The sequence below is a fragment of the Crassostrea angulata genome, chromosome 6 (assembly GCF_025612915.1).
Source record: "Crassostrea angulata isolate pt1a10 chromosome 6, ASM2561291v2, whole genome shotgun sequence".
In the NCBI taxonomy this organism is placed as follows: Eukaryota; Metazoa; Mollusca; class Bivalvia; order Ostreida; family Ostreidae; genus Magallana; species Magallana angulata.
Window position 1 is genome coordinate 15,893,955 of NC_069116.1, and position 14,565 is coordinate 15,908,519.

General features: G+C 34.4%; 1 protein-coding gene across 13 annotated transcripts in view; it reads right to left on the reverse strand.

The window, feature by feature from the left end:
* Positions 1-14,565, reverse strand: part of LOC128187971 (neurofibromin-like) — a 37,077-nt gene that overhangs the window by 17,366 nt on the left and 5,146 nt on the right. For 4 of the 13 annotated variants that reach the window (XM_052858712.1, XM_052858707.1, XM_052858702.1 and 1 more), the window contains 30 exons: positions 13,767-13,850; positions 13,534-13,602; positions 13,239-13,363; positions 12,975-13,084; positions 12,799-12,869; positions 12,565-12,640; positions 12,337-12,443; positions 12,074-12,139; positions 11,779-11,958; positions 11,353-11,562; positions 10,993-11,151; positions 10,741-10,863; positions 10,334-10,447; positions 9,928-10,007; positions 9,589-9,766; positions 9,273-9,459; positions 8,961-9,034; positions 8,680-8,844; positions 8,383-8,465; positions 8,121-8,210; positions 7,511-7,682; positions 7,172-7,311; positions 6,742-6,948; positions 4,888-5,013; positions 3,693-3,809; positions 3,177-3,355; positions 2,623-2,834; positions 2,025-2,108; positions 1,507-1,691; positions 1,001-1,093 (listed from right to left, as the gene is read on the reverse strand). In XM_052858712.1, the coding sequence (XP_052714672.1) occupies positions 1,001-1,093; positions 1,507-1,691; positions 2,025-2,108; positions 2,623-2,834; positions 3,177-3,355; positions 3,693-3,809; positions 4,888-5,013; positions 6,742-6,948; positions 7,172-7,311; positions 7,511-7,682; positions 8,121-8,210; positions 8,383-8,465; positions 8,680-8,844; positions 8,961-9,034; positions 9,273-9,459; positions 9,589-9,766; positions 9,928-10,007; positions 10,334-10,447; positions 10,741-10,863; positions 10,993-11,151; positions 11,353-11,562; positions 11,779-11,958; positions 12,074-12,139; positions 12,337-12,443; positions 12,565-12,640; positions 12,799-12,869; positions 12,975-13,084; positions 13,239-13,363; positions 13,534-13,602; positions 13,767-13,850 (3,866 nt within the window). Of the gene's footprint in view, positions 1-621; positions 747-1,000; positions 1,094-1,506; positions 1,692-2,012; positions 2,109-2,622; positions 2,835-3,176; positions 3,356-3,692; positions 3,810-4,887; positions 5,014-6,741; positions 6,949-7,171; positions 7,312-7,510; positions 7,683-8,120; positions 8,211-8,382; positions 8,466-8,679; positions 8,845-8,960; positions 9,035-9,272; positions 9,460-9,588; positions 9,767-9,927; positions 10,008-10,333; positions 10,448-10,740; positions 10,864-10,992; positions 11,152-11,352; positions 11,563-11,778; positions 11,959-12,073; positions 12,140-12,336; positions 12,444-12,564; positions 12,641-12,798; positions 12,870-12,974; positions 13,085-13,238; positions 13,364-13,533; positions 13,603-13,766; positions 13,851-14,565 lie in introns of all 13 variants that reach the window. The other 9 variants (XM_052858708.1, XM_052858704.1, XM_052858711.1 and 6 more) reach the window with 7 other exon arrangements.

The window sequence follows — 14,565 nt, forward strand, 5'->3', positions numbered from 1 at the left end:
AGATCCACCTCTGAAAATTATCAAGCCTTCAACCAATTGAGATAGACATCTCAATTGTATAAGAAGTCTTCTTGCTGCTGCAACAAAGAAGAAATATTTTGAGTAGGCTTACTGCAGTAATTTTGTGGGCAATACTCCATAAAACAGGTGCTGTATATTAGTAGACTTTTATCAAGAAAAGTAGACAGGGTCCGATTATACTTATAAATGGGTTATAGAATATAGTAATATCCTATGTGACAATTTTTCTTCCTAAGATTTTTTGGGTTCTTGTACTTACTGAACAAATACCTTAAAACAAAACAAAATTTACTTCACAAGCAGAAATCCATTGTAAGCTTGCATTGTGCGTTTCCTTCAAATACAACATATTATGAAAATTCAAAATACTAGAAAATTTGAAAACATGCCTTTCTCACACGGACTTTCATACTATATACTGGTTCTAATAAGAAAACAGGAAAGCAAAAATTGTCACATCTAATATAAAGAAAAATTATATTCATTCCAAGATGTTAAAATAAACTTTGACAGCTGACATTCCAAATAGAGGCATAAGGTCAGATATGGATTCTGTCGCAACAAGCAGCAGGCTCTTTGATAAATATTTTGTTGTTTTACCTAACACGGGATTGAAAAATCGTAGGAAAATTACTGTTCCTGTAGCAAAAATACTATCGTGCGGAAAACGCAGACTAATCACTTGAAAAAGGCAATGGCACATGACTCTCAGTTTGGGCGGAAACCTAATAAAAAGGACTACATCGTAACATGAGCTCTTTAAAATTGAATGCTGCTCCAGCCATAAATGTCATACAATACACATGTTCAAGGCATTCAAATTAAGATTTATCGAATTTAACATCTTCATTCAAATCAACATTTATCAAATTTAATAGCTTCATTGATAGAATGTGACATATTTGAAATATTCTTGCATGAATTGATCAATCATTCATTAGTTGACCTTTATTATCATTATAAATGAGCATGAACTTACTGTGGCGCTGATCCTACAATTGAGTCAAACACTTTTTGGGTGATTAGCATAAGGTTTTTCTTGTTTTCCTCTATGCTTTCACCAGTGTCCAATCTAGAAACGACAAGAAATATTTCACAAAACATTTAAACATGTTATAGTTCTATTTCTTTGCTTGGCTTGTTCATACATTCAAGAATGTGATTATCCCATCAATTCATTCGTTTTTATTTTTATTTTTTTATTCATCTATATACATTGTATGCAAACATTTAACATGTATTTGCTTTAGTTATAGTAGAATGGTCATCCAAGAAGGGGGACAATTCACTAATAAAATAATTGACCAATGTTTCTTAAAATAATCATTTATAACAACAGTTTCTGTTTAGTCCCCTCTAATACAATGTATGCCAAAATTACAATCTTGGTTAGTGTAGTATAATTATTATTTTCACTAAAAAGCTTAAAATGCATGTGTACATATCAGGGTTGTTGAAACTTAAAATATTCAAAACAGTGCTCACCTGGCTGGATCGATTTCAAACGAGACCTTCTGCTGGGTCATCTCCATGATGTGTGGGTTGAGCAGTTCCCGTAGATAGTTCTGTCCATAAAAGCGGAAGCAGTAGGCCATGATCTTGCTGGCCAGGGAGTTGCCACGGAACAAGGTCTGCATGCAGTCAGCTATCTCCACCTGTCCATCAAAATTCTACACTTTATATAAACAGCCATCATCCTTCAGAGACATTTCGAGATAATGCAACATATACAACAACCATGCATTTTTTATTATGAATTTATTAGTTTTTAATGCTTGAGAATTCAATATCCATCTATCAACATTTCAGAATCATAATGTTGTTAAATTCATTTATTCAAGTCTTATTAGAAGAGAGTAGAGTTTTGTTTTATTAGAAAGCCACACAACACTGAAAGTGTTAATTGAAAGGTTTAACAGGGTTGGGTAATTCCATGAATAAAAAGAGACAATGTGTAAGAGAATGTAAATGAAAAAAGAAGCAATACGTACATGAATACATACCTCCTTGGAGAACATGTTCCACAGAAGCTGATACAGAAGATGTTTGGCATCAAACAGATTGACAAACACTCTTGCGAGTTCATCCTGTAGGCAAAGACCATTAATTGCAAACTTAATCTACTATTCTGATTACAAGTGTATCCAATATACACTTCGTAAGATTTTTCTTTTAAAGTACAAGTTTGACTTATACTAAGTTTGATAATCTCGAAAATGAATTCGTTAATCTTTGCTTTTTCTCAAAAGACAAGAGTTTTATTTATTTTAAAAATCTTCTTTTAAATTTTGCAAACATCACATAAATGAACCTTAATGTTCAGAATGTTCTTAAAACAAGCAGTTTTAAAACCTAAGTATATGTAAATGTATCTAAGGTGATTTTCTAATGAAGCTTATTTTAGTTACATACTAGCTGATTTACCCTATGTTGTAAACCAGAATATAAAATTACATTAAACTGTTCATTTAAAACAAATTTTGATGCTTCACGCAAGTGTAATGAAATGTGTTACGTAAACGTTAACAGGACATTCAAATCATCTGCAAATTAACCCCCCCCCCCCTCACCAACTGACTAGTCCCTCCGCCCCCCACTCACCATCTGCTGTGTGGGTACTACGGTAGCCAGGGCCATGGCTATTGGCAGCTCCCCTTTGTCTCCTATCATGGTCACCAGCTCCACAAGTCTCTCAAACCTGTCTGCTAGCGCTGTTTCTGCCAGCGTCTCGAACTCTGTCCCCTGCTGCAGAATCTTGGTCAGGACTTCCATGAAGGCTGCCCGGGTCTGGGGGTCTTTGTGGTAGCCCAAAGCTGAATCATACAAAAACACAAGAGTCAATGTCTATAACCCAGTGTTTAATGTCTGCATACAATCAAATGAGGACATCTTGCTCATGAAAAAATTTGTTTAATACTTGGTTTATAGAACTGCACATTTAACATATCCATGCCAGACACCTGAATATTATTTATGACTAAATTATCAAAATATATTCAGAACAATTTTCATTTCAAAATTTGACCATTGGTCAATAAAATACCTTCATATTTTCATTTATTCAACAAATTTTATTTTTATCAGGATATTTGATATGTCTAGACCTACTGTACACATTGTGATAGTAAAACATTTTCAAGATGAACCATCTGTACCTATGGAGTGCATCAGCCCACTGTCAATGTTGGCATTCAGGAGGTTCGACATGGCCTGGACCGTACAGTTACGGAGGGCCGACAGGTTAGAGGTGCTCCTCTTCCTGTTGGGATCCATGGCTGTGTCCTGTTCCTCTTCTGAGCAGTCATTCAGCAGGTTCATGAACAGTGTCAAATATCTAAAACAGAGGAAAACCTTTACAGACCTATTGTGATTGCATTTAGATACAGTCTTATAGGTATTGGTAATTCCTTACCACTACTGTATTAGTGTTAACTTCCTCATTTTACGTGGGTACTTAATTTCAAGATTCCACTGATTACGGGTAAAAATATACTGTAAAATAGTGAGCTACAAACTTTTGTTGCAAATTCTTATATCTCTACAACTGTAGAAAGATTTTAAAATCAGCAAGGGATATACCGTGTACATGCTACAGGCAACTTTTTTCAAGATATTAATTTCCAAGGTAGTCACAAATTTACAATATTTTCACTAGTTTCAGATTCACTCACTTGAGGAAGAGTTGTGACTTGGCCTCCATTAGGTCCCCTCTGTCACTCTCCTCTGGCTGCAGGGGTAGACCAGCTAACAGGGCCGCCACCCCCTGCATGCTGGCCTGGTCCAAGTCTCTGCCAGAGGAAAAAGCAACATTTAGTGGGTATTAACACAGTACTTGTTTAAAAGTAGTTTTTTAGAGAACGTAACTGTAACAAGATGCTCATATATAATGGAGATCTAATTTTGTTATTAAACTCATTTCAAAATGTTACTCATTCCTTTAAGTTAAGAAAACAGTCTTGTTATCATCATTTCATTATTTTACCAAAAATTATAGAACAAGATGAACAAACAATATTATTCAGTGTCATACTTGAGTTCATGCAATTTTTCAAAACACAAACAAAGAGGGGTATAAACTAGTCCAACATCTAACAGATTATAAGAAAGGGGATTCACAATGGAGAGAACAAACACAAACTAAATCATAAAGCAGAGAATGGCATCTAACAAAGTACAAAAGCTGTTCAAAAGCTTTATCTAATCCAGAGGCCAAGGAAAAGCCTCTCAATAGGCTGTGATGGTGATGCAGAAAACAGCTCTGATTGTAGAAGATGTTTTAGGGTCCTTTTGTGGTGCGATAACTTTAATTTTTTTTCTTTTCATGAAATGTCTGGGTGTATGGGGATTTGGATCAAACACAGCTTGAGAAGAATAGAAGTGTTAGTAAGAGAGAGAGATAGTGTTCATTGCTCAAAAACTCAGCTACTCAGCTCAGTGTCTGACATCTAGATACCTATCAACAAGCCCACTATGTTAAGTATTTGTTCTCTTGAATACATAGTTATATCAATTTGAAATTTATTTTTAAGTTATCAATTATCACTTGGCGTTGTTAAATAGAGAATAAATCCAGCTTCTGCAAAACTAATTGCGAGTCAAATTCTGACAGTTCTAAAGCTAATGCAAAGCTTGGAGTTTTGCTAAATTTCAAATAGATTTGCTTTTCACTTGTAGTACAGAATTTTTAGTCTGTCTCCAACAACTGCAATATTTTGTGAGTGAGCCTGAATCCTTGATTTGAACTCGATTTATAAAAAGAAAATGCCCTTTTAACCTTAGATCTATGTATCACACATTAGGGCACTATCAGACTTAATTTGGTGACCTTCGAACAGATACTTGGTCATTCAGTGGGCAAATACTCACACCGTGGTTTGGGAGTGCAGAAATAGCGGAGTGGGACTGGGCATGTGCGGTGGCCCCTTGGCACAGGAGCCCGGCCCACTTGGATTGTGTATATATCGCTGAAGCCCTGTTCTAGGCAAAGGTTTCCTGACAAGAGATTGACAAGTTTTTTACCATCACTTGGCTTAAACCAAACCAGTAACCGGTAATCTTAGACTTTTCACAAGTCTGCTCAGCACGCGTTCTTTTATGTCAAACCATCTGAAATTCTGATTTTCTTTTTTAAGAAATTTTTAATAATTATTAGCATTCCTCATACCAGTACCCGGTACTTACTAGTATGATTTTCTCAGTCAGGTTTGGTTTAAAAAGTAAAAACAATTTAATCTCTGTCAAAACTAAACCTGTTGTCCTTCTTAAGTTAAATGTGGTTACAAAAACCAACTGTTCATAACCTTTATATATCATTTACACTTGACAAACATTTGAGCAATTCTCAAGATAAACATTTTTCTTTTATGAAATGTGAATCATCATTAAATTAAGAAAAAGCAAAGAAATTTAATTGGCCAGCCAAACATGGTGAAAAAAATTTCATTCAAAGCTTCAAAGCTTATATATATAGAAATCCAAAATGCAGAAGCTGTGCAATGTTATCAAATCCTTTTTTTTATTTTTATGTGTAAATATAAGATTATTTTGCAGAATTTGCGGGTATTTAGCTGGGAGCTCTCAAACAGCAGAAAAGATGAAACTGCAGCCAAATGTATTTTGATCATACAACTTCATAATAACCAATGAAGTTGCATTCCAGAGAAAATACAGATATTTGTAGTTATCTCTTTATCTCCATGTAAAGAAATGAGTGGGTATGAAAATAATATACAGAATTACCGACACAATGATACATAGAAAGAAAATAAGGAATATTCAACTAGGCTTCGAATTTGACAGAAATTAACCAAAAAATTACATACCAAAATGAATGAAAAATAAACAATACTGAATGAATATGAAGTACACTGCACATATACACTGTAAAACAATACACCAACTAATAAGACTTGTGTTGGATTGCGAAGCTTTGCTTTTCATGGATATACCAGTAGACAAACTATTGTACAATTGTCAGGGGTATCTTAAATCTGACCTGAACCTTCTGACAAAAACAGCTGGTTGATCAGGAATAATTTAACATTATCTAAAATCTTTATTCTCATTTTCTTCAATTCACAACAGTAAATTTATGAAATCCCTAAGAAATGTTAATAGAAGAGCCTTTATCTTTAACAACTGATGACTGCATGTCACTGTCTCCATAATGAACACTTTGCCATGTATAATTTGTTTATTATTGAAGTTACAGAAGTCTGTCTTTGCAATCCAACCAATAACATTTGCAAATAAACAATAAACTGCAACGAAAATGGTATATCATAATACGTAATCATAGAACATTCTGATCAACAATTACTGCTTAATTTTTTAGATTCCCGACAACATTTAAAATCAAATTCTTTCAAGAAAAACTATTTCAAAATCTATAGAAACATTTGAAATAAATTACAAATAATTTTCTATAAATACATGTAAAATAAAAACTTGCTCAATCTTCTTGGCTTAAATCCTTTATTTAAGCAATAGCCCAAAGATTAGCAAAGAGATTTTCACGAAGAAATTGCACCGATAAGACAGCAGAATTGGACCATCAGTAATGTACAGTGTATGCGACATGATGTCAATTTCTCACAGGAATAATTATTGATCAGATATTTAAAACAACACAATTTTGAACAGTGGAGGCAAATAGGTCAAGTTTACATAAATAATGTTCTAATCGGGAGTAAAACAATCAAACATAGAATAGATCCATACCTGGACATGCTACAAATATCACCAATGTTGACCTGATGTGAGTTTCCCATGATCCAGTCTGTCAGATACTCCACCAGTTTGTTGCGGAACTTCATTTCTTGTCTAAATGTCAAGTCGTCTCGGCGAAGCATCATTGCTTCCACCAGCTGACACAGTTTGATCTTGATCTGAATGGCATGGACGGTAGAATCAAGATGTCTGACATACCTGAGAAAAAAGAATATCATTAATATACAAACAATAAAATTCAAAATTTTGTAGAAAAACTTAAAATTGTTTTTTGTATCCACATGTATATCAACATGCATATCAATATCTGATAGTTCTCACATTAAGAAAGCGTAGCAAAAACAAATATTTCGGAGGAAGGGGGGAGGGGGAGTGTTTAAATTAGATATGATTGGGGTGAGCGGTGTGGGAGTAATCTTACCTGACAACTGCCAGCATTAAGGACTCAATACTGGTGACCCCTAGATGTTCACAGGGCTGGTCTGTCTTCATCTCAAGAATGTTTTTCATGATGAAGATCACATTCTCTATGAACTGGGTGTTCAATTCTGTTACAATGACCTGTCAAACACATTTGTTTTACAATAAATGTACAAGAAATTGAAAATTACATGTAATTGAAACCTGATATACATTGTAAAATTTAGTGTATTAATATTTTCATAGAAATGTATGTACATGTGCAAGAACAATAAAGTCAACTAATATCTGCAATTACATGACCTAAATCATGAATTTTTCATAAATCAAGTTTCATTACCTGCCCAGAGGGATCAAAGAACTTGTCTACACAGACTTTGATTTGGTCAAAGAGAATGGGATAGAGGGCGGGGTTAAGTTCGTGTCCCACCAGCTCCTTCACGTGCTTCTGTATCTGGGCCCCAAACTTCTCATTCTGACACACCAGCAGTTTCAGCATGTTACTGATGAATCTATGAAAATCAATGGAGACTTGTAATATCCAGTCCCACTGAATACAAAGATTACACAAACACATGTAAAGAAATGCATGAATCACTATGATGTTGTGAAATCTTATACTGTACATATGTTACGGCATAAATACAAAAAATAATGGTTTTCCAACCTGTCTGAAACTTAATGTGAGATGCAAAGTACTTTATTTGTGTACATGCACATGTGTGTATCAGGGTTTTTTTTTAAGGTGAATGGTGAACAATAATCCAAGCATGATTCTGACAAACATACAATGTAGATGTAAATATCGTTCTAAAACAAATTGCCACATTAGTTAAGTGTCTGAAAATTAAAATGTCCAGAGTAGTAAACAGTCAAATGATATGCAAAACAGCAAAATGAAAATTCACAAATATGTTATTGACTTTTATACATGTAAATTACAGCCTTACTGAGTGACTGGGCAGTACTGGGTGTCGTAGCTCTGCATCAGGCTGCTCTTACGCGAGTCTAGTCCCGAGGCTATGGAAGGACCTGCACTGCTGTAAAACCCATCGCAAACATGTGTCAAAAATCAGAACCATCAAAGAAACAAGCTAATTAACCACAAACAGATTGGTAAGTACATGTATATTCAGTTAAGTTTAGAATTGAGTTATGTGAGGTATTAATGAGCTTTTTATTTACAACTTGACAATGCAGAAATACTCTTACAGTCTATGTGGCCTGTTCTGTAACCTCACTCCTCCCAATGCACAAAGGAAACCTGTCATATTGGCCCATTCATTGAGCTGATCCTGTCATCAAATGAACAAGTAAATTTTCAAAGACATACAGTGTAAATCTACCTACATTATCTTTCAGGAGATCTTACTAAATAGATTGGTGTCTGAAATTGTTCACTTCTGAATCTGACTTCCTTAATATGTGCAAACATCTAAATACAATTCTTGTATTATTATTGTAGAATACTAGAAAAACCCTTGGACATTCAAGGATTGAGGGACAAACCTCAAGTTCATGTTCTGTATTGGCATGGTGAGGGGGTTTCCTCTTCTTAATGGTTTCTCCTAATCCTGTAGGAATTTCTGAGTCAGTTTTGACTTTGGCATCCTTTGGGTAATTTTCTAAATATTGGGTGATTACTTCCCAGTTTCTGAATGTATCATCCCAAGCCTATTTAAGATGGAATAAAGGAATTAGACGTCTACAACTATTGAAAGAAATTAATAAAATGAACAATATAATGATATGATAAAATCCAAGAGAAAATGTCTACAAAAATATTTCACCTGAGAGTTTCCTGATGTGTGCTGGTCAATTTTCCTCAACAGTGCCATGATTCGCTTCTGTAGAGCAGCTCTTCCTAAAATATCCAAAATACACCTATGGATCAAATCCTTGAAACCATTGCAAAAACCAGAAGAAAATGTCTCATCTTCCTTGTTGGCACACAGCAATACATAAAGCAATACACAAACATGCAGATCAAGTTTGTTTTCATTTGAGCAGTGTGAAATGTCTATACAACATTACATATGCACATCCTAAGAATCCAAATACAAACAAGGAACCATTGCTTGGGACTTCCTTGCGGTGCCTACCTGTAGTTAGCACTGTACTGGCTTGTGCTATGTCAGCATAAACATTATAGTTTGGCAGAATCTGGGTCACTGCCATCTCGTCTGACCCACACCTAATGTCTGCCTCCTCACACAGCAGGTGAAAGCAGGACATGCCAGTCAGTACCGCGTCAATGTCAATGCTCCACAGGTACATAAAAAATACAACCTGAAATCCAAAACATAGTTTCTAAGAATCAAGTTGACAAACTTAGACATTATTAAAACTAAAACCTTGCAAAAAGAAAATCAAACAAAGAAAAGTCTTAGAAGTGTGGTTTCAAGAATACAGGCTTACCTCCAACTTTATGTGAATACAGATGGTTTTGTTGTTGCCCAGGTTGGCGTTGGCACTATGTTTCTGTAGGAAAGTGTTTCTACAGACCAGGATATCTCGCAACCACTTCAGGATCTCTGTGTAATTGACCAACTGTCTCTGAATCAGTTTTTGGGATATGGAGAATAAAACTTGGGAACTACATACAGAAAAAGAAACCCCTTCAGATAATGGTTCATATGCCAAATAAAACACTGATAAATAACTTTATTACATGTATCATCAAAATTATATCTAATTATCTGACAGAGCAACAATACATTTAGGTAACCTTAATTACATGAAGATAACCATGGTTACCTGACATCCCAGAATGTGTTGATGGGAGATTCAGGATTCCAAAGTTCAATGTTTATAGGTTGATGTAAACAAAGTAATGCCTGCAAAAAAAAAAGAAAAGAATTTCTCAGTTGGAGAGTCTACATTCATTGAAATTCCTTTACTCTGTAAATTTTCCTCAAATTTCAACAGCAATCCAGTACTTTAGCTAATATACCACTAGATCTAATTGTATATTTCATAACATACAAGCATGGTTTTGTGCAAGTTTAATTACATGGATGTTAATTATAAAACACTTGGGTTGTGTTTGGTTTTAATTTTAATTAAATTATATAATTTTTTTTTGGGGGGGGGGGGATGAAAACATCTGTGAAACATAGAACATTTCCTTTTCACATTTAGATTGTTTGATTTTTTTTTTTACCTCCATTGCTTCCTGAGCCACATCCGGCATGCACTGCTGATGAACAAGAGAGACTAGTCCATTCATCAACTCAAGGGTGCTGCTCTGGATTTCATGACCTGGTTTACCATGATTCTACAAAATGGAATGATCCACTTGAATTTAAATGAACGGTTGTAAATATACATGTACATGTTTAAGAGGGTTCTCATTGATATTGAGTGGACATTCAATAGGACATGGATATATTCAGTATATCACCCAAAGAAAGCATGAGAAAAGGTCAAGTATTATCATACTTTGATGAAAATTGTACACTTTTTTATTTATTTACTCCTCAAGTATACATTAAAAAATCATTGTTTTTAAGGAATGCATACATTAAGATGTATGCACAGTTTCAGTGAAGGAATATTTCTCCTACATACATGTAACATAAGGTATGGATCTGCATGGATAAGTCTGACGATCCACAGAAGCAGGTAGCGATATGTGGTCATGTTCTCATCTGTAGCCTTGCTCAGTTTGTACAAGGTCATCTTGGTAAAGTTCTACAGTACAATGTCAATCATTTAGACATACACCTTGTTAGATAAGATTCTTAAAGAATCTATGAACTATTAGTCATTCACGTTTACTGTATGAAGAGGTAAGAAGAAAAAGCAATGTGAAGTACTCACTGCTATACTGACATAGGGAATACTGCTTCCGATGACTTTGGGGGTGGGGTTTGTGGCCATCCCCTGGGTCACCTTATTGAGGGTGTCGGTGAACATGCTCCGAAGCTCTGCAGCCTTCCCATAGATGATATTTATACGGGGCCACCAAGCCAGTGGGTGCTGCAATATAATATCTGTTGTTTTAAAATTTGTCTCACTTCACTACAGTTTTAGTGCTACATGAATAAGTATATGTAATATAATTCGTAAAAAAATTCTTTCTACATTATAATAGGAAATAAAAAAGGAGATTAAAAATTACACATCCTAACTCGATTAAGAACACAGTTTAGAAAGATATACATCAGATACAATACGTACCTGTGTGATTATCCTGTGTAGAGCATTGACTAGCACAAAGTGATAGATTGGAGGGGAGTGGGGATTCAGACAGATCTTCAAGACGTCATTATTGTGGGGTGTGATTCTGAAGCACGATACAAAACAGTCGATGTATAGATCCAGGTCCTGTCCCACAATTCCCTGTCCTCGGGAAAACGTCTTGCTTGGTGGAGGAGTGAACAAGAGATTCTGAAAATTTAAAGAAAACAAATAAGCTTCTTTTTTTTTTTTTTGAAACATCATTGTTCAAAGAATCTTAGTAAAAATAAACTCCAAAAAAGATGCACGTTCATGTTGGGCATTTTTTAATACATGTACTTCATAAAACAGACTCTATTTTCAACCTGTATTTTTATTAGAAACATATTTTTGGCCAAAAATTGTTTAAATACATGTATTTGATACCTTTAAATCATTGATGATGGACTGTACAAATGCAAAGAGGACATTGAGGCGGTCATTGATGCTGATATAGGTGGAGGCCTTACATAGTCTCACACAGGTGATGGCAGCACCCTCTATCATCTGTTTAGATCCACCATGGTGGGATGCAATGGCTTTTTTTACTTCATCAATGAACATTTTCTGAAAAATTCAAATTGTTCAAAACAATTACACACCCAACTAAAATTCAAAATTCATCCACTAGAAGATTGTTCTTTCAACAAAAGTTACTTGAGAGAACTCTGTTTTTATTCACCTTCTTCATAATATGTGGAGAACAAGGGGCACCTGCATCTGCATTACTGATTTCTTCTAGGATTTTCTGAAAAGCAAATTATATTTGTTAATCATAAGTTCAATACCAAACATTTGTGCACCTCTACTCAATAATCAAAACAAAACAAAAACAGTGTGCATTCATTTTTTTCTTCTTTTTTTTCAAATTGTCATTCTTTGCATCTATGGATCTTAACATTGTTGAGCAACAAAAACAGATACACCATGGGCACAACGACTTACTGGACACATGACAAGGAGCATCATCTGGAGTGGCCATACCGCTGCAGCTCTCTTCCTGGACTCCATACAGCTGGAGTTGAAGTGCTCAAACAACTTGTCAGAGCAGTCTGAAAATGAAATCTCTATTCTGATTCTTTTGACCACCACTGAGTACTCATTTGAAATACACAGCAAAAATTATAAACAGTTCATAATACAATTTTGAAAATGATGTGTTTCATTTCTTACCCTGAAGCTCTTCATTTGGTCTTTTTTGGAGATCTGTGAACTCCTCTGGATAATTGTCCATCCAGTTCCATATTGCCTACATGGTTTAAAAAAATGTGCAATGAAATTATATCTAGTTCTATATAATGGATTAAAACATTGTTTTGAAATGAAAATTTTTGTTACACATGTTTAAGAATTTGGGTACTCGACTAGCAAACAATACTCAGTCACAGTTTATGTAAAACTGTGTACCTTTTCGAGGTTGTTGGCCAAGGTCAGAAACACCTGCTTAGACTTGATGGGCTTGAATTTACACACAACCTCTGAATGGGATAAAAATAAAATCATCATTATTAGAAGTTAATTTATTAAACTAATAAGTTGGTAAAACTGTTACTCAAATTTATCACCCAAGTTAGGTGTCTTACCATTAAGGAGTTTGATAAGTCTATGGATATCAACATTGATATGCTGAATGAGCTCAAGATCCGACAAATCTGATTGGTCAACATCTGCACTAGGAGGCAGGTTAGATAATCTATAAAATATACATGTACAAGATACATTTATGATATAACCTGAACATATAGGCTATGCATAATGCATCCACAAAAACTGTTATAATTTCCTTAAAAACTTTGTAAAGAGAGAGAAACAAACTACGGAAGTGGAAATTAAAGTTAAAATCATACTTTGCTGAAATTCTGTTGAAGACAGCAGTAAAGTTGTTTTGACTAAGAGCAAACAGAACTTTGGAGGCCAAGTTCTTCAGCTGTAGAACTAAGGGATTTGGATTATCTGTGGGTTGATTCAGGAACTAAAATAGAAGATCACAATTGTTAAGTATTCTTTGATTGGCATTTCAGACACACGTCCAGTTCTATATATTATTTTTACATTCGATTATGTAAAATAGTACTGTTTTGTTAAAAATGATTTTCAACTCATTTATTCATACACAGCCTTAAAATACATGCACAAACATACCTTACAAATTTCTGGAAGTAGAAGTTTAACATATATAGCTTCATCCAGTCTTGATGTGTCTTTGGGTTGCTGTGGAGATGAAAAACATTAATGTCAGTTGAGACATGTTGAAATTCCTATCAATTAAGACTCTGTCCTTCATGTAAAAAAATACAGGGCTGATGTATAAAATACCGGTAGCTGTACTTTCAATTATTGTCCTATAATTTTTCCGAGCACTCTTAAGTACTCACAGAATTCAGCACTTGTTCTAGGGAGTCCAGAATGATGAGCTGGGACTCGTAATAATTTCTCTCCGCCTCCCCAGGGTGAATTCGCTGAAGGAAAAAAAGCACCATTTCAACCTAATATACAAAACTTTCCTCATTTTTCCTGAATTTTAAACGAAACAACAGAATCAACCATATAAACTTAATTTGTCACTCTTTGTTCTGGTGGGCCTTGTCAAATCTACAATGATCTGATATACTGAACAAAAAAGTATAAACTATGTGAATTCTGAGTAAGGTAAAACTGATGTTTTTATTTGATTTTCAGATCACCATTATTGTCTACAGATGGAAAGCATAAACAGAGGTTAGTAATCTTCTAAAAAACCCTTTTCTTTGGTTTTGTTATTGTTACATTAAAGTATTAAAACTTAAAACTACCTGCAAACAGTGAAATAACTCCACATACATTTAAAGCTTCATTTACTTTGTAAAATTTGGCCAATATTATCATTATGGTGATCAAAATCAAACAACAGTTATACTTATCACAATCAAAATTCATAAACCTTTATCCAGGTTTGTATGATACAGAAAATAATATTTGTTTAATTTTGATATCTATTTCGCCCTAGAATTGATACTGTAATTGTAAATTCAAAAACTTTTTGCAATAACCAAATGAAATTCCCACTTCATGTGGATTCATTCCTACACCTGTAATTGTTTAGGCTCAATTTTTGTGGGTTTCGTGGATACCTAAAAAATCATGTCTTTTTCATAATAGTACATAAAAGCAAATTCACAAAATTACATCACAACG